The following is a 23,509-nucleotide window of genomic DNA, read 5'->3' as shown; positions in this document are numbered from 1 at the left end:
ATTATACGTGCGTGTGTAGCACATTTGATCATAAACTAATGATAAGAGAGAACACTTTAATTTGTTAGAACAACCATGGATTATGAATGCAGAAGACCTTCACCAACAAATGATGTGCCTGAATAAATTGTGAATTAATGAAATATATTAAAACAGTTGCCTCTGACTCACAATTGTCAATAAAATTGACTCGTGAGTCGTGACACATTTTGGTCCCCTTTCCACATTTCACACCAACACTGACGTTGTCCTGCATAGACACTTTATACACTCAATAAAAGTGTAATATAGTTACGACTCAATGTACGACTGATGCACTTCTTAAACCAGAGGTGGGCAATCTTGGTCCTCGAGGGCCGGAGTCCTGCAGGTTTTGGAGGTTTATCACTTCCAACACAAGCTGATTCCAATCAACAGGATCATTATCAGGCTTATGCAGAGCTTGCTGATGAGCTGATTATATATCAGCTGTGTCAGAGAAGGGCAACATGAAAAACCTGCAGGACTCCGGCCCTCGATGCCCACATCTGTCTTAAACGGTTTATGACTGGCCTTATCTTGCCGCTTAAGTGCTCCTGTATTGACGGGCTCTGTTCACTCAAGTCACTTGGTTTTGAAACTGCATGCATTCACTGTTTATTTCTTTCACAGACGACATGCCATGTTGATGTGACGAAAATGAACAAACCCAAGATGGCATCAGAGAAGGGGTGAGTGATTATTATTTTTTTTTAAAGCACAATTTAATCCAAGCATAATGATGTCATTTGTCCGCTGTCACAAGCATCTGCTCTCTCTTACCGACACGCTCTCTTAAGTGTGTTCTCATACCCTTCAAACTCCAATGTAGCATCAGTGCTTGTTTGGGTCCTGTTCTTAGTTTTTTGTGTACAAAAGCTTCATGTTAAGAAGGTTAACATGGGGAATTGTGCAGAGGCTTTTTGCTCTCGTCAGTATTTTATTTCCATTTTAACATTTATTATGTGAATTAGCTGTTAATGTTACAAGAAAAATATTGCTATGTTACAAGAAAACTGATAGAATATTATAAAATAAAGTTGCAATATTATGAAAAATACTGTCTGAAACTATACGGAAATGAAGTGATAGTCTTACGAGGGGAAAACAGCATTACGATAAAACAATGTTCTCAGTCTGTAATTTCACAAGAATAACGTTGTAATATGAGCAGGGTACGGGAGCAATTCAATGCAGGCAAGTAGGTGGATTTCTCAGTGAAGCAGGTAAGCAGATGGCAAGGCGAGGGGTCCGTTGGGAAAATGAAGGACTCAAAGAGCTACAGACCGTTGTTGGCCGAAGTGAGACTCATCTAGCAGTCTGTACTACTATTAAACCAAGTTGATTACCGATCATTTGCAGGTGTGATAGTCAGTGCCCTCCTTAAAGTACCCTACGCAGCCTGAAACAAAAAAAGCAACCAACAACAAGTAACTTGGCACAGGAACTTGGCCCGCCAAAATAAAAGAAAAACTCATGAGAAAGTCTGAATATTACGAGAATAAAGTCATCAAATGCAATATTACTTGAAGAAAGCCATTATATTTTTATGACGAATCCATTTACAATAAGAGAGTCAAATTGTAATATGAGAAAAAATATTTTCTGACTGTTAATTACATAAAATTAATATTTCATACTGTATTGTTAGAATTAGTTGTACTAAATACAGAAAGAAAATACATAGTAAGTTTGAGTAAAAAAAACAGTACAATGAAAAAACATTTCAAGAAACAATACATTTACGAGTAAAAAAAATGTAGTAATTTTAAATTTTAATACTCTGACCCTTGTATTTTTTTGTAAACATTTTTGCAAAAATAAATTCACAATATTACATGAAAAAACATAAGAATGCCATTGTATTTCAACTAAATTTGTAATATAATAAAAAAAACATTACATTTGTAATATCACAAAAAATAACTTCACAAGTATCTCACAAAAACAACTTCATTTACAAGAAAAAAAATAAAAAACTATTTTTTCTTCAAATATTACAACAAATTTGAGAATAAAAACTCTTGATATTATGAGAATAACTATTTCCAGAATATTTGAATGAAAATAAAGAGTAATATTATGAGTAAATGTTTTTTTTTTTTTTTTGTGGCCCTCATGCCCCTTCACGTGTAACTGATGTAATGTGTTTATTTGGGCATGTATTGAACCCTCGATGCGCTCGCTTGCTATTTCTTCTTGCGCTGTCCCCAGTGTGCACTCATCTCTGATGTGTCTTTATAAGGACATGGAGAGCATTCAGCTCCGCGGGGTACAACTTTGATTCTCTTCTCCCATGTTTGCCGTTGATGTACCAACCAGCAACCTTTCACCCCGCTCGTCCATCTGACCAAAAGGGTTCACCCTAAACTCACTGAAATCGTATCAGCCAAAGTCCACAATGCACACTCTGTTTTGTTAGTTCTATAAATACCACTCGCATATTTGATATTGTCATAATATGGCTTGTTTTAGATGCAGCCTTGCTATGTACGAATCATCCTCTCGTGAGGATCGTAATTCAGGTTTTTGTTTAATCTCTGCGAAAGCCGTTGATTTATTTCCTCTTTTAAGTGTCATTTTGGAGGCTGTCCTGTCTTTGAACTGAACAGGGTTAAACTAATAGAACCAATAGGAGTCTAAATGGCTCGCCTTAGATGACCCTGATGTGTCCCAACGGACATCTTTGGGTTGTTTTTCCCCAAACATTCCAATACACAAATGAGCGATTGAAAGCATTTGCATTGTTGTGTCTCTTTTCTACTTTACAGTGCATGTTTAGGGCAGTTGTTTTTACACAAAACTCAAAATAGTACAAAGGGGAACTCTAAAAACGACACCATATTGAATACATCTCATTGAGCAGCGAATGCTTGACAATGTAGCAGATTTGGGTTTTTTCGTCAGGTTGCGAAAGGTCGCAAGCATGTTCACAAACCGTTCTTACTTGTCACAAATATTTTGCGGTTTGCAATTTTATTGACGGTTGTTGCGCTTGTTTCTCTGTCAGTGTTCCCAGTAACTCCAGGGTGCAAATCCTGCTAGCCCAGCTGGAGAAGATGACCGGAGACTCCATGGTGAGAGATCCCGAATTGGCGCGGCAGCTCACCTCCAAGCTCCTGCATCTCGTACAGACGCAGGGTGAGCGCTCCGAATGATTAATCTATAAACATCATGATTTCTGTAAACACAAGGCGTCAGTGGACTTCTAAGTTGCAGAACATGATTGAGTGCTGTAGTGTGCTTGACAAAAATAATTACATGCACATATTGTATTCAAACACATCGTTTTATAAACATCGCTTGTCAATATAAAATGAAATCCAATTGACACAATGTGAGATTGCTTTCAACTTTTTCCACCTGGATGCGATGTATGTGTGACATCATGGTGAAAAGTGTCATACATGCAGAGGACGATTAAGGCATGGCCAATGCCAGAACTGAATAGCAAGTAAAACACACGTGAAACCCGAACTACTGGTTTCGCTTCAGCAAACATGAATGAAGGTGTGGATGTGGTTCTATTCAGGAGCCACCTTTTTGAGACTTAAGAATAGGTGGACACCACCCGAATTGTTGACACAGTCTTAAAACTACACAAATAGTGTACATAGCCTTAAATAATGTATGTTGTTTTAAGTGGTGGATATATACTGGAATAGTCCGCTATAATTGTGTACTCAAGCTTAAAATAGTGAGCGTACTACCTACTGTACTACCACTGCTATCTACTGACCTCTAGTGGCAAATACTTTGCAGTACAATACATTGCACTAATACAGCAGGATTTCTTGTTACCCATTTTGGATCCCTATCCGAAGTTTGCGGGAAAACTGACATACGTTAATGCTACAGTTTTTCCAAATTAAAACACAAATAAAAAAAACTCAACAAAAATACCCAAACTATTATAAAGAATTCAAATCAACATCGGCATGCTGGATGAGTGTTTAGCAGATCTGCCTCACAGCCTTCCTGTTTCGAGTTTGCCATGTGTTTGCGTGGGGTTTCTCTTCTACGTACTCCGGCTTCCTCCCACATACCAAAAACTTGATGACTCTAAATTGTCCTGTGCCCTGCGATTGGCTGGCAACCTTTTCTGGGTGTACATCGTCACTGCCTCTTGCCCAGAGTCAGATGGGATAGATAACAGCTCAGCCACAATCCTCATGAGGATAAGCGCGATAGAAAATGAATGGGTGAATTAAAAAAATGCAAATAAAGATACATAATTGTAATGTAGCGGAAATTTCCATGGTGACATCACCAAAAGAAAACAGTAAATAAAAAGAAAAATACACTTGGTGAAAACTGTGCTGTAATTAACTGACTGAGCTGAAGTCACGCATAATGTCACACAAAATGACGAGTTTGAACCTTTTTGTGTATTCAGGGGAATTTTCCTGAAAATTTGTACAACCTTGATGTTTGAATAATATAACTCTTTAAAAAATATTATTATTTTTTTACTGATAATAATAATACAAATGACTAAATTGTATATAGGGATGGGCGAGTATCAGTATCAGGCCATTTCCTGGTCTTATTTTAAGTTATCAGTACTTGTAACTTGGCAATAGCCAGATTGACAATTGTGATTCACTCAAGAGAGTTCACGTTCACATATCATTCACATATCAATCTGGGACTGCTCCACGGTGATTTGCTCTGGAAAGGCGGGACATTCTAGAAGTACAATACTTCAAGCTGATTGGACGGCATCTTGTACACGTTTGTTCTGACCAATCATGGATGAAACGTATTCGGTCTCGTCTTGAGAAAAAACAAAAGCACCGACATCTTTACCAGATAAAAATGCACGAAGCGCCTCTCACCTCTTGCTTGGTGAGTAATTCTGCGAGAACAGAATTAATTGCAGCGTCCATTCATCTGTTAGGTTTGTTTGTTTCCCCCGCCGTTAGCGCTTCCTGGTTTCGTCACAGCTTCATGTCCCGCCCTAAACAACGCCTGATTGGTCCGACCTAAAAAAGGTCTGTTGCGACTGGATCAGCGGGAGCAGTGCAAGATTGATTCTTGTCGTGTTTGTGAACAAATATTGCGAGAATTCAGCTTGCTGGCAAGGTGGCCGATACTGGTATCGGTATAGGTATTGGCCCTCTTTGGCCATTTTGTGATCATGAACTAGAAATTAGAAATAGAAGAACAAAAAAGTGCCAGTAATTTCATACAATTTCAGCGAAATAATCTATATTGACAATTGGCATATATCATTTTTTCTTTAAAATGATCTGCCATTGGTTTTCTTGGGAAATTTTTATTTATCAAAATTATAAAATGGATGGAAAAAGTGGTATCGAACATCCCTAATATATAGCAAGGGCCAAGGGACTCCCTTAAATGATTTAATTATTGTATATTTTGGTAAATTTAATAGATTACTACATTATTAGTCTTGTTTATGTGCCTAAAAAAAGGATAAAAACAAAAAGAAAATCAAAAGCTGCTGCTAAGTTCTTGAATGTGTTCGACCGTCGCATTTTGAGCCCTGCAGGCCACCATCGCACCTCTCACTTTTCTTGCGCATCGTCATACCTCCCTTCCCATGTCGAATGGGTGCAGTGGAATGTCTTATGTCTGTCACCCCCATTCATGCACCCCCCCCATCTGTCAGCTGTTCTGCTCATCTGCACTACACATACACACACATGCACATTCACACGCATCCACGCACAAAGAGCAACACCCCCCCTGCAGGGTGTGTGACGCGGGTACCAATCTGTCTGGCGGTAACTGTAAACCCTGGGCAGGAATTTAGTGTCCTCGGGTTTCATGTTTAAAGTGTGCGAGGCTCAGAGGGCAAGAACAAGGGTGGCGGTGGGCATTGCCAGTACGGATTTTTTTTTTAAGTGGAACGTCTCATGTGTCTTAAGAGGCACATTACTCAAGTCGTTTCTCATTTTATTGCCCGCCTCCTGCTCCTCAAAATTGATTGGGAAAAATGTGTGAGGTTCTGTTTTCATTTTCCTATAGCAACGTGTGGTTTATTTTGTGCGGGGGCGTGAGATTACCTCGGTCATAGTGTTCTGTGCACAGTGTCAGCACACGCTGCTTTTGGGAATACAATTAGCAACATAAAGTGTATGAGAACCTATAAATGGAGCACCGCTACACCAGGAAGTACTGCAGCGACCGATCTGACTATCCAGGTAAAGCTAGATTTAAATGTTCAGATTAATTTATTCTATTTATACTTGTGTAGGTAAAAAGGACGACGGGTGACAGTTGAAAAGAAATACAATGCAGTTAAAGTTGAAAATAATACAAAATTGGTTAGGGGATTTTTTGGGGGGGGTACAACCTAACAATAAAGATCCATGTAAAAAAATGCCTTTACTCACACTCCAATGTTTCTTACTGTGGTGTTAAACTGCACTGCATCAAACTGATTGGAGTGGAAATATCGAAGTAGATGCCATATGATGCAGTGCTACACCGCTGCAAACTAAACCATGATAATAAACATTTTTAGTTTCTTGTGCATGAATGTGAGCACTCCTCCCTTGTTCTTGACAACTTTTTTTTAAAAAAAATGTTTTAATCCTGCCATGACAGAAATGCTTCAAAAGGTCAATGCCTGGAGCCTGCGAGTGTTTCAACACATACCGGTAGTTGTGCTCCTGGTTGTTAATGAGGCTTTCACATACTTTGCGATGCATACCCTTTTGGTGAATGTAATATCAGATTGTGTTGTTCATCAAAGGGGCAAAGCTTCACATCTAAAGCCAAGTAAAATAGCCTGGTATGAACGGGAAGCAATTACAAATGCAAAATGTAGCATGAAATAAATGTGTACATGAAATACTATTTTAAGTACATATTGTGGTTGGTTTTACTTTTACACCAACTTTTTTGTCTTCCAAAAGTATGTTTGAAAATGTGTTTTATACGGATGAAAGTTTAACTTTTTGGCCACTATTACAATTATAGTGCACACACAAAACATGTTAAATATCAGAATGCACACAGTAGATATGGCTGGTTTAAATTCAGCTTCAACTGGAGCCCAGTTTTGAGAACTCAAACAGAATGATGTCATCAAAGCAACATGCTGGCTGTATTAGGGTGAATCCACAAATGTTCTTCTGAATGAACGAACACTTGTCCCACTACTTTTGTGCAAATAATGTGTATCAAACGAATGGAGGAAGCTGTCCTGGCATCGTGGCATGCTGTGATGACTGCAAAGTAACAAACACGTTAGATGGATGCACGTCTCCTGAATCCATATTGATTCATCTATGAATGTCAAAAAGCATAAAGAGGAGTTGGTTAAAAAATATCAAAACTTGTAGGGTTATTTTTCAAATTAAGACAATTGCTACCATTAGAGGCATTGTTATGCTTGTATTGATCACAGTTTTAGTCTCATTTGACCTATTGTAATATTATCTGGAATAATGCTTAGCCTTCGTATACTGCCAAGTCATTTTGAAAAAAAAAAAAGCCATAAGATCAATATCCTGGTCTAAATCCTGCAAACACACTCTTCCATAAATATGTTTTCCTAAAGTTTCCTGAATGTAATTAGTTTCACAAACTATGCACAATGTGGTTCACAAGCTAAATACTCATTGGTGTGGACTTGTTCCACTTGTACTCTTCCTCTTATCTCAACTGTGATCTGCTTACCTTGCGTTGCAAGTTTTTGATAAATGACATGGAAATGGAACCTAATTATGTCAGTGCAATGTCAAAATGTGTTAGGTGGTGGTGTGGTAGATCCCTGTTAATAAGCTTAGAGCTTCAGAGGGAATCCATTTTTCACAATGTAAATGACATAATTGTGGAAACAAACAAATGAACGGCTGTCTGCTCCTTGTCTTGCAGAGAAGACATCGAAGGAGGTGATGTCCAAGGGCGCCAGCGGCATGGATGTCATCCTGTCTTCGCTCGAGGTCAGTTGGCACCACTAGATGCACGAGTCTGCCTGCTGGTCTGCTTGCCTCCCTAAATTGCCTAACTGTCTGCTGTAGAATATCTAATAAGCGTGAAGACCACTAAACAAAGGCAAACACTTGCTATAATTAACATGAATGCATATTTTTTTTTAAATGCAAGATGTTCAAGACTACTATTGATTTTATCAAGAGTACTTATTTATGATCATCTGACTCTTGACAGAGCACCCGGGACACCCAGACCACTATGAACATCCTGTACATACTCAGTGAGCTGTTGACCTTGGGTGAGTAGAGATGGATGTTGATCTTGACTTAAATCCAGCCAGTTTGAAAAGGGAACAAATGCAATGGTGAGTTTTTCAGTGACTAGCCACGGATCGGTTGCATAGAAAAAAAACATTAACGTGTGAAAACTGAACTGTGGATATGTTTGGGATTACTGAGCACAGTAAATTCTGTAGAGTAAATTTGACTCTATTTTGAGTCGGATTCGGTTTTAGAGTAGGCTAATATTTACACTTGGAAGAGAGTAAAATAAAGAATTGGAAACAAAATAAATAAAAGTCACTCAAGGGTTGAGGAACAAACTCACGGCCTTCAGCGTGGGAGACTGCCACAGTACCTCCTGAGCAATGCCCCTCCTTGTGTTTGCTTATCTCCAAGATAAGATAAGATCCACTGATTGTCACACCCATCTAAGTGGGGCGAAATTTGTTCTCCGCATTTGACCCATCCCCTGAGGGAGCGGTGAGCAGCAGCAGCGCCGCGCTCGGGAATCATGTGGTGATCTAACCTCCCAATTCCAACCCTTAATGCTGAGTGTCAAGCAGAGTGGCAATCGGTCCCATTTTTATAGTCTTTGGTATGACCCGGCCGGGAATTGAACCCACGACCTCCCAGTCTCAGGGCGGACACTCTAACCACTCGCCCACTGAGCTGATAAGAGAAGACCAAAAACACCTTGGTCTTAGCCTGACACGAGCGGTTTAGTAACATACAGCAGGAGCTGCGTGGCTCAGGAAGTAAATGGGCTGTCTCCCAAGCTGAAGGTCGCAGGTTCAAGCCTTAAGTGACTTTTATATTTTCCAATTCTTTATTTTACTCTCTTCTAAATGTAAATATTACTCTAAAACTGAGTCTACTTGGTCCCACTCTAAATAGAGTCAAATTTACTCTACAGAATTTACGTTGTACTTGTAATAGAAAATGAACTTTGCTTGAAGAAAATAAATCCACTTTTGATATACATTGCATATTATAAACTATTGCATGATGCCTGGTGGGATAAATTGTGATCCATTTCTTATACTTAAATGTTTTCTGCTACTGGTTAAGAAGCAGCATTTTACCCTAGGTTGCCCCATCTCCCTTAGCACTTTTTTTAAGGACTGCTTTTTACCATTGCTAGTTATTATCATGATAAACCGGTACATTGAAATTGCTTTAATTGCATTTGTCTTTTTACTGGTTTAGGCAAAGGACGCAGGGTGGGGGTCTTCGTCTCAAAAGGAGGAACAGCAGTGTTACTCCGCATTCTCATCAGCGCCAACAAAGAGTTTCAACCCAATGAGGAGCTCATGTTGCAGGTGCATTCCCTACTGGCAAAAGTGGGCCCAAAAGGTAGGACGTTTTGCAAATGCCATAAGGGGGATAATAGGTTGCAGACCCACCTGCAATTGGTGAAAATCACTGAGATAGAGAGACCTTATACTTTTTTTTATTCATATAGTTGTACCCCTCCCACACAATTGAAACACATTTCAACGTATTAAAACATACAAATACACATGTATTTGTGCACAAAAACATGCAAGCATGATAAACTACGTACTGTTGTCTGTGTGTTAGATATGTGCCTTTAAGAGGCGGGGTCTGTTAGGGTGGTGTACGGCGGGGGGAGTGTCTGAGCATGAGCTGCGGCTGACAGCATCTCTTGCTTGAGTGTGTTCATTGTATGCACTTGTTTTTGTAGCATTGAATAAACAGCTGAAAATTGCATTGGCGATTGCAGCTCTCCTTTCCAACATGCGAGGGCATCACAGTAGGAAAGCATATTGTACTATAAAATCCCATAAAAATGACTGCTCTAAACTGCCGATTTCTGCGACAGACAAGTAGACTGCAATGTAGCGGCGGCATGCTCGGTGAACCATGATATTGATGCGGACCAGTACATTGCACATGACGTAGGACTCGGCATTGCATTGTTGACCTTTAAGCCATTGTGTGGGTATGCGGGTGGGTGTTTGTGTGTGTGTGTGTAGACAGGAAGTTGGGCGTGAAGGCACGTCTGACTGGCGCTCTGAACATCACAATAAACCTGATCAAGAAGAACCTCCAAAATATCAAGCTGCTACTGCCCTGCTTGCAGGTTATTAGGGTGTACTCATTCAACAGTAAGTCAATTACAACTTTGCTCAATTGTCATTCATTCTCCACAAAAAAAAAAATTCTATTTGATTTTGTCTGTACTCTGTGAAGTTGTGAACGCCATATCCCTGGGCAAAAGCGGAGCTGTAGAGCTGATGTTCAAGATTGTGGCACCGTACAGCAAGAAAAACACAGGCCTGATCAAGTATGTATGTGCAAGACAACCAAATGAAACAACCAAATGTTTTGTTGCCTATTTCCAAAAGCGTGTTTGCAAATGAACATTTCTAATTTACATACCATCCCCACATAGAGTTTCTCCGAAGCTCTTGTCAGAGCAGTGTTAGCTAAAATGATACAGTTTTTAGCCCATGATCGTCATGGTAACAAAAACTGCTACTCCTTTTTTGCATGAGACAGAACAGCCTAAATTGTGAAAAAAAATGCATAATGTCTCCTTTAATAAACAAGAACCTAGCTGAATTTGTAATTATCTTCTCTGTTTGACTCTATAGGGTCTCTGTGGATGCACTGGTTGCCCTGCTTAAATCCAGTGAGTATTAATTATGCCGTGTTATTTCCTTGATTGATAATTAGGATAGATGATCAAAACTGCTTCAAAATTGGTATAGGAAGAATTCAAGCCTAAATGCAATGACGTGGATACAAAAACAAGCAACAGCAATAAAACAATTGAAACAAAAATGGTCATTTGAAAGAATCAGCATGCAGACAAATGGGAGTGGAACTGAGATTAAAATCAGATACTAATTTGTTAAATGTCTTAACAGGGATGAAGACACAAAATATATGGACATTGATTAGTTTCCATTTTATATATATATATAAAAATACATGAAATACACAACAATCATAACTTTTTAATTTCAAAACATTCGTTCTTGTACCAAACAACTCTCTTGCTGTTTGATTACTATAGTCAGATCGTGTAGGCAGCTAACAAGTTGGTTCTGAATAAATTAAACAAGTGAAATCCATCATGCTGAGTACCCTTGTCAGTTAGAGCCATCAAATTTCATACTAAAATTGCTGTGAAAAAAAGTGCCTTGAAAAAATGTATCCACCCACTTCGTCTTTTCAGATTTTTTTTTTTTTTTTGCATTTTCAACACACTCCACACATCAAGGCAATTTTAATATCTCACAAGGACAACCTAAATAAATTTAAAATGCACTTTCTAAATGACGATTTTGCATGGTGGCCATTTTTGCAATCTAAAAACAATTCAACAATGCAATAAATGCTTTTTCATGGCACTGTACTTGATTGTATCCTCTCGTCCTCCATCCAGGGACAAATGCTCGGCGGGCCGTGGAAGGCGGCTACGTACCCACCCTGCTCGCCCTCTACTTGGACTGGCACCGCAAAGACATGTGGCATCGTCATACGGCCATCCGCAAGGGACTGCTGAGCTGTCTGCGCAACGTCACCAACATCAAGCTGGGCAGGAGGGCGTTCACTAAAGCCGACGGCATGCGCATTCTGTACAGCACTTCCTGTGTGAGTGAAAGATGTTGAATGAATGTAGGGCAAATATAACAAGTGTTTACTTCTTTCTGTCCCCTTTCTTTTATTCTACCCCGTGGTGGTATTGTGACCCGTTTTGGGCTTTTTGATGGTTCTGACCAAGCCATTTCAAGATAAATTACCATCCACGGGAGAATGAAATACATTTTTGAATTGAATTCAATTGAATGTATTGGTTGATTGTAATGTGCATTCAAAAGTTCAGAGGGCAAATGAATTTAGCCTGCAAAAGTCATCCTGCATTTTAGCTCTGAACTGAAATGTCATCTTTTATTTTTGACTAGTATTATTTCCACTATGGAATTTTTCCAGGAGTGTCTCACAGTGCGCACCTTGGATCCTCTTGTCAACGCTTCAAGTCTCATCATGAGGAAGTGCTTCCCAAAAAACCGCCTGCCTCTACCTACCATCAAGTCGGCTTTCCAGTACCAGCTGGAGCACGTGGTGCCTTCAGGGCCGGTCGCACAGCTCTACAGCCAACTCCCTGAAGGTGAGAAAATGCGTGCTAAAAACATCAAGGGGGCGCCGCATTGATTCCAACACTTCAATGCATGGACACACACGCGCGCGCACGCACGCACGCACACACACTCGAGTTATGTTTCTCACACACTGCTACACTTACAGGAAGAACACATGCTCAGCTCTCCAGCAAGCCCTTAAAGAAGGGTAAGACTATTCAAGACGAGCAGAGAATAGCATTTGCCATTCGTCATGCCTGCATGAGTCACTAAACATCCATTATACATGTATCATGTAATACTTGTTCCATGCTGTCTAAGATTTTGTCTAGTTTTTTGTCACATCTAATTCTAATTTTAAGAAAATATTTTCTTAGGTTTTGAAACTTTAATTTGATTTAATTCAATTTGACCTGCAATATAACAGGGTGGTTGCTTTACTTTTAACTGCCACTTATTCGACTATTCAATGATATAATCTTAAAATACAAATACAAAGGTGATCGTGTTGTATTTATGTCCTAACTTCACTTGTCATGTTAGTGTAAAAAAGTGAACCACATGAAACATTGTTACTCTGCACAGCTGTAATAACAGGCATGATACATAATGGCAGCCAAAAGTATTGGGACACCACTGGATTCTATTGCTTTGAATGCAAGTCTGCATACTTCCTGAATGTTCTATTAACACCCATTTTAAATGCTCCCCCTGTTCAAATAAAGGACATTTAGAGGACTTTACATGTTCCTATGTCAGGTTTTAGAATTCACATTTATCAGTAATGAAAATATCCTTCTTCTTTTTTTTTTATTCTGAAGAATTTCAATACCACCATTTTACACTCAGCCCAAGGCTCTCAGCTGCTTTTGTATGCGTTTTACACTGGAGCAGCTGGCAGCTTTATGGAGCGGCTGCAGAGAACAAAGGACTTGGATGACCTGGTCAAGGACACCACTGATTCAATAAGTTCAGGCAATCAAGCCTGCGGCTACTAAAATTGGTTGGCGGAAACCAAATTGCTATTGGTATTAATTGGGTCAGCAGGACAGTGACATTACCGTTTTTCTGCTATTACCGGTACACTTTTATTAATTTTAGTCATCACCATTGTTATGTACTTGAAGAAAATGTCCTCTTTCTTCAGAAAATGTTATCATTTCATCATGGCTGCATGCTCTGTGTTGAGAGACTTTCTGGTATGATTATCCCTCACAGGAATATGATATCCCTCCAGGGGAGAATGCAAGATGTTCTCATTTTAAGGGTAATAATTATGTGCTGTGTTCACGTGTCACCCACCAGTGGACGACGTGGTGGATGACAGTGACGATAACGACACAGAGGCAGACACGGAGAACGATACGGAGAACGAGGAAGATGAGAAGGATTGTCGCTCCCCGGTAACTCTCGCACTGTGCGTATGTAAACAAATGTTTTTGCCGACACTATGCACTGTATGACCTTTTAAACAGAACGACGACATTGAAAAGGATATAAACAAGCTGCACCCCCAGACGATCCCCAGCCGACCTTATGAAGAGTTAAGAATGTATGAGAAGTTTTTTGTGGAGCTGTCTCAAGACTTCCAGGTAGAGCAGAACAATTGTGAAAAAATAATGCGCATAATGATTTGAAACTATATTGGACAGTTTTGCATATTGATAACATACAACATACTTACTTGGAAAGCCTGTACTGAAATTACTGAAATTCCAGTTGCAATGCAGCAGACACATCCACGTACAAATTTAGCAGTAATAAATTTCATAATAATGCATATATTTGTGGAGAATGGGGTCAAGTTGTAATTTACAGTGTTAAAAATGTGCGGAATTTTACAAGTTAGTTCATGTTAAAGATTAAATCACTCTTAATATGAAAATAAAAATGCACTGAGCTGTCACCAATGTCTTACAAATGCAATTATGACATCTAGTGGCAGAAAAATGACCTCAACACAAATCAATATCACACCTGTTTTTACAGTACAGTACATCTTTTTAATTTTAACGAAATTGTATTAATTATTATGAAATTACTGTATCAATGACTAGAATATGCAGCCCTATTTCTATTTCAAAAATGTTCCACTTTTGTTAACAAGAATATGAAAATTTAGAAATAATATTTTATTGTTCATTTTATTTATTTTTATTTATTCAGATGTAAAATTTGCGATTAATTGTGAGTTAACTATTGAAGTCATGCAATTAATTAGTATTAAAAAAATTTATTGCCTGACACGCCGAATTGCAATATATGGCATTTGAAATAGGAGTTAACCAATGAATTGATGTATTTTTTATTCTAATTAAATATTTAAATAAACACTATTATTAATTTACATTAATTCATACTTTGTAATTAGATAAATATTATTTTATTTGTTGAGGCAGACTATAAAGAAGCAATAAGTCTACAGTACGTCGCTTCCTATAGCATGAACACAGGATGGGGAGCAACATTGTGGAGTGTTCACATGAGAGTAATATTATCCACATGTTTCTCCACTCTAGGGTTTCAACTTTGAATCCACCACCACATCTTCATCGTCTCAATCCGCTCAGCCCATTGTTGTGCCCACAGCTCAGGAGTTGTCCCCGAATCACGTCACTCCACAGATGGCTCATCATGTCGGCGACTCTGCTTCCACACCCACTCTTCCACAGCTGGACACCAGCGATTTTGCCAAGGACCTCAAGAAAAAGTTGGAGGCACATAAACCACCCGTGGAGCAGGAACTGTCACAAGCGTCTGAAGGCGTCACCTTAAATGCGGACGAGTTAGGAGTTAAACAAAAAAAATCGCCAATCAGTGCACCAAAGCACACGCCGTCATCTTTGCATTTGGAGGGCATCACCATTCGCTGTTTAGCAGCAGCAGCAGGAGGAGGATCAGATTGCGGCTCGGAGGGCGCGGAGGATGAAAGCGGCGAAGGAGCCGTCCTGGAGGTGCCCGACACGGCTCAGCTTCTCCCGCTGCATGACTTGGACCTTTACGTGGCGATGGTGAAGGGGACAAAGTCTGTGCCGCAATACACCGAGGTGGCTTACCCGGACTACTTTGGACACGTGGCTCCCACGTATAGAGAGCCTCTTCTGGAGAGGATGTACGGGGTGCAGAGGTGAGAAAACACAGTTGGCGAAAATCATTTAACAATTTGAATGTATATGATGCAGCCCAGAGTAAATTCATTTTGTAAACAGTTACAACCCGCCCAAGAAGCATTAAAAAAATAAAAATAAAAAAGACCCAAAGAGGGAGATAGAAGAGGAAGCCTGATGGTAGTCAAGCACCACCCTCTGTTTTCTCAGACCCCCCCCCAAAAAAGAAGGAAGGTGTAGGGGGGGAACAGCCCTGGACTTTGTTCCTATCCTCCTGTAAGGGAAGAGTGCAAAATTATTATTATTATTATTATTTTTTAATCATCATGGAGACTAGGGACAAAGCTAGTATCTTAAAGTCAGCACAAATTGCTAGCACCCACAAAACACACATACACACACACACCAATTCAAATGTATTTTCACTCCTGGCGGCAGCACTTCATCATCAAGCTGCTGAATCGCTTTTGTCAATTAGTGTGCAGGGTCCTTGCTTGTGGCACATACAGCAAACACATCAATTAACTTGTTTAATTTCACACTTGCTAGGTAGGCAGGCACTCCAGAGGCCCAACTATTTCTATAGAAGTCATTTAAAATTTCAAGTCAAGTACAATCTATTCTGTTGGTTTGTTGAAACTATTTAATATACTTTGATATGGACAGAGCCCTGCTGTGATTTTGTCAATGCCAAACTGCAACGATGAGGGGGTTTACTCTTGTCCTGAAAATGCAATAAAGCTTCTAAATTTGCTCATGTAACCATACAGGTCTAAGATATTCCAGGATATCGAGAGGTTGATTCACCCAAACGACATCATGGATAAAGTCGTTTATGACCTCGACATTTCCAGGTATGTTTTTAATTTTTCGCCTCGTATCTTTTTTTAGTTACTTTATGAGTTACTGTTATTTTTCTTGCAGTTATCCCGTGGTAGGCAATAGCGAATCGCTGAGGTTCAACTCTCAGTTTGAGTCCGGCAACCTTCGGAAGGCCATTCAGATCAGGAAGTAAGCATGCAAATCTGTTATCATTGTGACGACAAGGTGTTCTGTTCAGTCAGTACATGATATAATTATTGTGCACAGGTATGAATACGACCTGATTCTGAACTCGGACATCAACAGCAACCACCACCATCAGTGGTTCTACTTTGAGGTGAGCGGAATGCGCGTGGGAGTCACGTACCGCTTCAACATCATCAACTGTGAGAAGTCCAACAGCCAATTCAACTATGGTGAGATTGCTGCTGCACCTTGCTCGTTATGAAATAAAGTTAAAGTACTAAATGTCATATGTAGTATATACAGTGGTGCCTTGAAAGTCGGAGTTCATTTGTTCCATGACCACGCGTCTAGCTCAAAGCCATCAGAGCTCAAATCATGTTTACCTATTGAAATGAATGAAAATACCACAAATCCATTATAGCCTCCCAAAAAACACATACATGTTTTGTGATGTGTTTTTCAATGGGAAAAGTATTGCACTTTATAAAAAACAAGCAATAATGAAGTGGGTTGAGTTGAATTCACTGCCATCATGCAGCGCTCGTATGTCCATTTGTTTTGCTTGCAAGTTGAAGCAAAAAATTGGCCAAACAAAGGCTCGTATCTTGAAAGGCTATAAAGTTACGCCACTCGCATCTCAAAGTACCACTGTGTATACAGTGTGTGTCTGTGTATGTTAATGTCTGTGTGTTTGTTTAGGCATGCAGGTGCTGATGTACTCTGTTCAAGAGGCCATCAGTGGCAGGCCTCGCTGGGTCAGAACAGGAACAGACATCAGTTACTATAAGTAGGTCGGATTCATATAAAACAAGAATACAGTGACATAAATCAGTATGCTTGTTGGCCACAACTTGAGGTACACGTGCACAATCGAGTAAGACTAAATACAAGAGCTGCCTTTTTTCTCATAGTGGACTATATTTGCCCGAAAATTCCTATTTTATTCACATAAAATATTTTTTCAAGGAATATTACAACTTCATTTGACCCAAAATTCCAACTTTATTATCAGATTACCCACCCCCCCCCCCCCTTTCCTTTTGACAATACTGCTGGTCACATTGAATTCTTGATTTGTTATTTCTTGTAATGTCACATTACCTATTGTCACAAAATTGTGACTTTTTCTTTCTTTCATTCTTTTTTTTAATTTTATTTTTTACATTTTTTTTTCTTGTAAAATTCTGTCTATTTTTTTTTTATTGCAACAACTTAATTCTTGGTAAAATATGTTTTTTTTTCTAATGTCATTGTTACTTTAGGTGACCTATATTCTGACTTAATTCACATAAATTGATCAATTTTATTTAGCAATATTCCAACTTTATTTTTTGTGAAGTTACTTTAAAGCTTAAGTAAAGTTAAAGTAAAGGTAAAGTTATTTTCTCCTCTTAAAATATTTTTTTCCATAATATGACTGCATTTTCCCTAAACTTATTTTTTAAAATTACAATATGTTTTTGTAATAATACAACTGTACCTTGATCACATAAAATTACACAAACTTTCAAAATTTAAAACTTTTTTTTGTGCATATTAGATTTTATTCTCTTGTGGTATGCAACTCCATTTAGGTCAGATGACAAGTTTTGGTCTGTTTTCCCTTTTGTATTACAATATTATGAATTCATTTGTGCTAAAATTGCCACTTTTTCACTCTACTTTCTTTCATAGGAGAAAAGGAGGATTCATTGTTTAAAAACAATGTTTTTGCTACAGTTTTTAAGACTCTTTTTTTATTTTTTATTTTCCTTCAGGAACCATTTTGCTCGGAGTTCCATCGCAACTGGTGGTCAGAAAGGGAAGTCCTACTACACAATGACCTTCAGCACCATTTTCAACCAAAAGGATGATGTCTGCTACTTCTCCTACCACTACCCGTACACGTATTCCTCTCTTAAGGTACATATGATTGCAGATTGCCTAGTCTTGGCGTAATATTTAGGAAATGAAATGCAAATAAGTTGTGTCGTATATTCCCAGATGCACTTGTCAAAGCTAGAGGCTAGGAAGGCGCCCGATATTTACCTGCGGCAGGATGTCCTGTGCGAGACGCTGGGGGGAAACAGTTGCCCGCTCCTCACCCTCACCGCCATGCCAGTGTCCAACTCCAGTGATCACATCTGCCAGTTTAGTGAGTCAACCTAGCAAACCTTGTTTCTCCTCTTGAGCAATAGCAACATAACAAGTTGTCTGTTTTGGTCTTTGGTCATTTACGATTAGAAATTTTTGTCACAATATTCCGACTGTATTTGTCCTAAAATTACAACTTTATTCCCATTACAACTTTTTATGTTTGTCCTAAAAATTCTGACCCTTCTCCTAATATTACAACTTGTTCTACAATTAGCTCTTTATTCACTTAAATTATGATTTTTGTTCTTGTAGTATTACAACTTTATTCACATAAAATTAACTGTATTTGTCCTAAAATGAAATTCAAAAAAATTCCCCCACGTAATATTGTTTTCTTAAAACATTCACATTTTATTATAGTCCACATTTATTCATACTAAAATTATAAGTTTGTTTCTGAATTCTTCGTCCTAAAATTCAGACTATATTTCTCTTAAAATTACAAGTTTATTCCCATAAATTTACAACTTTTTATATTTGTCCTAAAATTACAAAAGTTAGGAATTAAAAAAAATCCCCCATGAAATATTGTTCTCTTATAATCATTCACAAAATCATCCACATTTATTCATACTAAAATTATGTTTGTTTACGTGAAATTCTGAATTACTTGTTTGTCCTGAAATTACACCTTTGGTAAATCTAAATTTTCTTTATTTTTATTATGACAAATGTCATAATGACTTATGACTCTGAGTAAAATGTATTACTTATTTTTCTTGTAATAGAAAATAGAAATACAACTTTTTTTTCTTTAATTAAAATGACAAGATTTGTCAACAATTACCTTTTCATAATAGTATGACCAATATTTGAAAAAAAAAAGCATTCTCATGAAATTAAAATGAAAGTTTAAAAGTTAAAAGAAAAAAAAAAGATCTTCCCTCTCTGCAGGAAATCGTCCATTGATCTTCCTGTCAGCCAGAGTGCATCCTGGGGAAACCAATGCCAGCTGGGTGATGAAAGGGACGCTGGAGTTCCTGATGGGTACGAGCCTGCTGGCGGCCGCCCTGAGAGAGTCCTACATCTTCAAGATCGTGCCCATGCTCAACCCCGATGGCGTTGTCAATGGAAAGTGAGTGTGTGTAGTATAGGGGTGCAAAATGGAGACATTGAGCATTTGTTTTGTTTTAGTCATCGTTGTTCTCTGAGTGGGGAAGATTTGAATCGGCAGTGGCAGAACCCCGATCCTGAACTGCACCCGACCATCTACCACACCAAGAGCTTGCTGCAATACCTTGCACACACGCAACGAGCACCACTGGTACCACCTCTTATAGGATCAATGTGACGATATTATTTAGGGCAGTGTTTATGTTTGATTAAGTGATGTGATTTGTGTGAGTTACGTGTATGTGTGTGTGTGTGTGCTCAGGTGTTCTGCGACTACCACGGCCACTCCAGAAAGAAGAACGTCTTCATGTACGGCTGCAGTTTGAAGGAAACAATATGGCAGTCCAACATCAGCGCGGCGTCCAGTAGCATAGAAGAAGACCTCGCATACAGGGTCAGTCCACGCACACTCCTAACACACACATTGGTCCGCTTCTCACTATTCCCGATGTTTTCAGGCTCTTCCAAAGATCCTCTCCCAGATTGCGCCGGCCTTCAGCATGGCCAGCTGCAGTTTCGTGGTGGAGCGCTCCAAGGAGTCGACGGCGCGTGTGGTCGTGTGGCGGGAGATTGGCGTGCAGCGCAGCTACACCATGGAGAGTACCGTATGCGGATGCGACCAGGGCAAATATAAGGTAACGTCTTGTGACCGTGCCAAGTCACATTTTATTTGTCATATATTTTATTAAATACATGGTTTGCTTCATTTTCCTGTTGCACAACTGCTAAGAGGGAAGCTTCCACCAGGTGGTGCTGCAGCCCTTTTTATTGAGCCTACTGCCTGCTTTAATGACTGCCTGCCATGACAACAGAGGAACTGTTGTGATGGAAGGCTTTGGGCATTGAAAAGTTCCCCGTTGTTTTTTGCGTGAAAGGCTTTGTCCAAGATGCAGGGTCCGACATTAAGCCTTTTTGGGTGGCGGTGGCCCTGTCAGAGGCTGTACTAGCCTCGCATAGACAGGATGTCATTCTAATTTTACACTATCATTAGCATCTTTATTATGTACAATTTTACAAATGGCTATGACTGCATACTAACCACACTAAAATCAAGGCAATTGCACAAATATTAATGCTTCAAACACAAAGTTTGGTAATAAAAAAAATCATTTCCATCAATTCCAGGTTGTTTTGGTGATAAAAGTCATTTGGTCTTAAAAACAAAGAAAACCTTAGGACAGATTTTCAGCAGCTGACTAAGAAATTCGGTTTTGCCTGGTCGAGCTAGTGTCTGAAGATGAGTAGTAGCCCAACATAGTGGCATACTGGCCTGGGCCACGGGGCCACCATTAATGTGGAATCCTGAGATGTGAAGGAGCACACGAATCTGGCCCAGCATTGGCCTTCCTGCAGAGAAGGAACAAAAAGCGCTCTGTGAATGTGTGTGGTTGACTGTGTGCGTATTGTATGTGTGTGACTTCTTCTTTACGGAGACTTCAAGGACTCGTACAACAATGACATGAATCTGTACTTCCTGTACTGGAATTACAGTATATGAGCATGTATTGACAGCAAAACCTTTACGTGCAATTGATCTTTTGATTAATCTATATCTGTGCAGGGTTTTCATATTGGCACCAGGGAGCTGGAAGAGATGGGAGCACAGTTCTGTGTGGCCCTTCTAAGGCTCAAGAGAATGACGGGGCTTCACAGCCATCAGCACCTGCTGGACCTGGAGAGCGACCTCAAAAGCGAGCTCATCGGGACGCAGCCTAAAGCAGTCAGGTTAGAAATGACGCTTCACTTGATTGCTTATAGAAATAACAAAACGAAACTTGAGGTGGTCAAAGTTGCTGAGAGAAGTCTGTTGTGGGCGAGTCGAGTCACATGACTTGGACTCGAGTCAGCTAAAGTCGCAAATGGTATGACTTGCGACCTGCTTGGCAAAAAGTTGACTTGTCTTTGACTTGAACTCCATGACTTGACCAGTGTTTGCTTATTTATTAATTTATAAACAAATAAATATAGTATGTCTTTTGTTTTTGAAAGAAAAGTAATTATTTTTTGTGTCATGTATCGATAGGCCGATAAGGCTTTTTCAAGGCCGCTACCGATTATTAGTAGTCAAGGAGGACGGTAACTGATATTTCAAGCCCATATTCATTTGCAGTAAAAGAGAAAATATTAATGTCAAAACTAAAAATTTAATTATTCTGATTTTAAACTATATTGACAGCCTTGTTTATGAATTACAACAAAAATTGCAGGGAGCTTCCACGGTAATCAGCATGTGTTAAGCTAAATTAAATCTAAACAAGTAAATAGTTCCCTAAAGTTTTCTACTGTAAATAAAGTTTTCCAAAATGTTGACTTTTTCTTCTTCTTTTTAAATAAAAAGTCTAGGGAGTTCCCAGTGTCAGCATCATTTTTTATAAAGTGGTAATTTAAAGAGATCCATGAATGCAAGGTTCCTTTATATCTCACTGTTTGACAAATGCATGCGAATGTAGCTAATTTGTTTTTTTTTCATCAGGTTTTTTAAAAGGTTTCAAAAGATCTTCGCAGACATGGAAAATTATGTCCGAAATATCTTTGCGACAAGTAAAAACTGTCTGTGAACGTTTTACCAATCCTGATGAAAGCCCAAAATTTGCCCGGCCGATAATCGGTCTAACCCTAGTGTCAAGCATGCCACCATTCTGGCAAGGTCCACCTGTATGTCCTGGCCACAGACAAGGGTTGAAAAGTTGACATGGTTGGCTTGTTGAGCAGCTGTCACCAAAGATGAATACGTTCGGATTTAAGGGTTATCATTTTGATGAAACTGTGAAAAAGACAATAGCAACATGCAAGGTTTGAAAATTGAAAATACGAGAGACAACATCTATGACATTTTACTTGACTTTGTCAGTTACAGGTAAACTAGCTGTGAAGCTAAGCTAGCTAGCTTAGATCAACAGTTTAGCTTACCGATAACGGGTTATAAACATCAAGTAAGCTTGATGTTGGTTAATATGCATTAAATTGGGAAGACAGCAGAGACATCCATAGATCCATTTTGAGTACATTCCTGGTTGGCAACTTGTCACCTGTACTGTACCTAACATTCAAACAACAAATTGTAACAACAAGCTATTTGTTTACGTAATCATATGGATGTTTGCTGTCTCTGTTAAGACAGTTGATGGCTTTATTCCCCAAACCACTTAACGCTCACCCTCTTCCCCCCCTCCCCCTCCCATGAGCATCTTCCGCTGGCCTTCTCCCTCTCCTCTGCCCTCATATTGATAGTTGTTCATTTATCATTGATGCCTTTGATCATTAAGGGACTCGCAATGTTCTCTCCTCGGAGATTGGATGCTCTCAGGCAGGCCGGCGAGCAGACCCTCTCGCCCGCCCATGCTAGCACTTAGCATTTAATAGGTCGTCATTGCAATGATATTGTGGCCATTGGGAGTGTCTTGCAGTTTGTAAAAGGCAAGATACGGCCAGCGTGTGTGTGCGTGGATGTAAATGATGATGCACATGTAGAATGGAGGAAAGAGCTATTGGAACCCAAAGAAAAGGACATTTCCTGTTCAATCGCAACTCTCATCACCATTACACGCACGCATTTACAGTGCGCCATTTGTGTGTCTGTCTCCCACTTGTGCGGGCACGACACTGGAGAGACGGCCCGTGATGGACTGTCTCCTCGGGATCGCATTTCAGACCATTAACACCATTAAAAAGCCACTAAAGCCACTAAAACCTCAAAAGAAGCCGCAGGCGTTTAAGCATTGGGACCCACGGGCAATGGGAGAAAGAAATACTTTTTTTTGTAACAATGGATAAATATATTCAAATCTTATGCATTTAAAAGCTTGAGAGGCCATTTAATAAT

General features: G+C 39.3%; 1 protein-coding gene across 5 annotated transcripts in view; it reads left to right on the top strand.

Annotated features, from left to right (window-relative positions):
- agtpbp1 (ATP/GTP binding carboxypeptidase 1) overlaps positions 1–23,509 on the top strand; it is a 30,734-nt gene that overhangs the window by 1,501 nt on the left and 5,724 nt on the right. For 3 of the 5 annotated variants that reach the window (XM_077560800.1, XM_077560798.1, XM_077560801.1), the window contains exons 2-26: positions 652–710; positions 3,029–3,159; positions 7,870–7,937; positions 8,164–8,227; positions 9,417–9,563; positions 10,208–10,339; positions 10,425–10,518; positions 10,829–10,866; positions 11,626–11,834; positions 12,174–12,351; positions 12,489–12,530; positions 13,628–13,725; positions 13,798–13,914; positions 14,842–15,449; positions 16,200–16,283; positions 16,354–16,440; positions 16,519–16,667; positions 17,137–17,224; positions 18,195–18,339; positions 18,421–18,571; positions 19,468–19,648; positions 19,708–19,837; positions 19,949–20,080; positions 20,145–20,321; positions 21,248–21,411. In XM_077560800.1, the coding sequence (XP_077416926.1) occupies positions 679–710; positions 3,029–3,159; positions 7,870–7,937; positions 8,164–8,227; positions 9,417–9,563; positions 10,208–10,339; positions 10,425–10,518; positions 10,829–10,866; positions 11,626–11,834; positions 12,174–12,351; positions 12,489–12,530; positions 13,628–13,725; positions 13,798–13,914; positions 14,842–15,449; positions 16,200–16,283; positions 16,354–16,440; positions 16,519–16,667; positions 17,137–17,224; positions 18,195–18,339; positions 18,421–18,571; positions 19,468–19,648; positions 19,708–19,837; positions 19,949–20,080; positions 20,145–20,321; positions 21,248–21,411 (3,446 nt within the window). In that variant the 5' untranslated portion in view covers positions 652–678. The remainder of the gene's footprint in view (positions 1–651; positions 711–3,028; positions 3,160–7,869; positions 7,938–8,163; positions 8,228–9,416; positions 9,564–10,207; positions 10,340–10,424; positions 10,519–10,828; positions 10,867–11,625; positions 11,835–12,173; positions 12,352–12,488; positions 12,531–13,627; positions 13,726–13,797; positions 13,915–14,841; positions 15,450–16,199; positions 16,284–16,353; positions 16,441–16,518; positions 16,668–17,136; positions 17,225–18,194; positions 18,340–18,420; positions 18,572–19,467; positions 19,649–19,707; positions 19,838–19,948; positions 20,081–20,144; positions 20,322–21,247; positions 21,412–23,509) is intronic. The other 2 variants (XM_077560802.1, XM_077560803.1) reach the window with 1 other exon arrangement.

The sequence above is a fragment of the Vanacampus margaritifer genome, chromosome 3 (assembly GCF_051991255.1).
Source record: "Vanacampus margaritifer isolate UIUO_Vmar chromosome 3, RoL_Vmar_1.0, whole genome shotgun sequence".
In the NCBI taxonomy this organism is placed as follows: Eukaryota; Metazoa; Chordata; class Actinopteri; order Syngnathiformes; family Syngnathidae; genus Vanacampus; species Vanacampus margaritifer.
The sequence above is the reverse complement of the archived record's forward strand: the minus strand, read 5'-3'. Positions and strand labels throughout refer to the sequence as shown.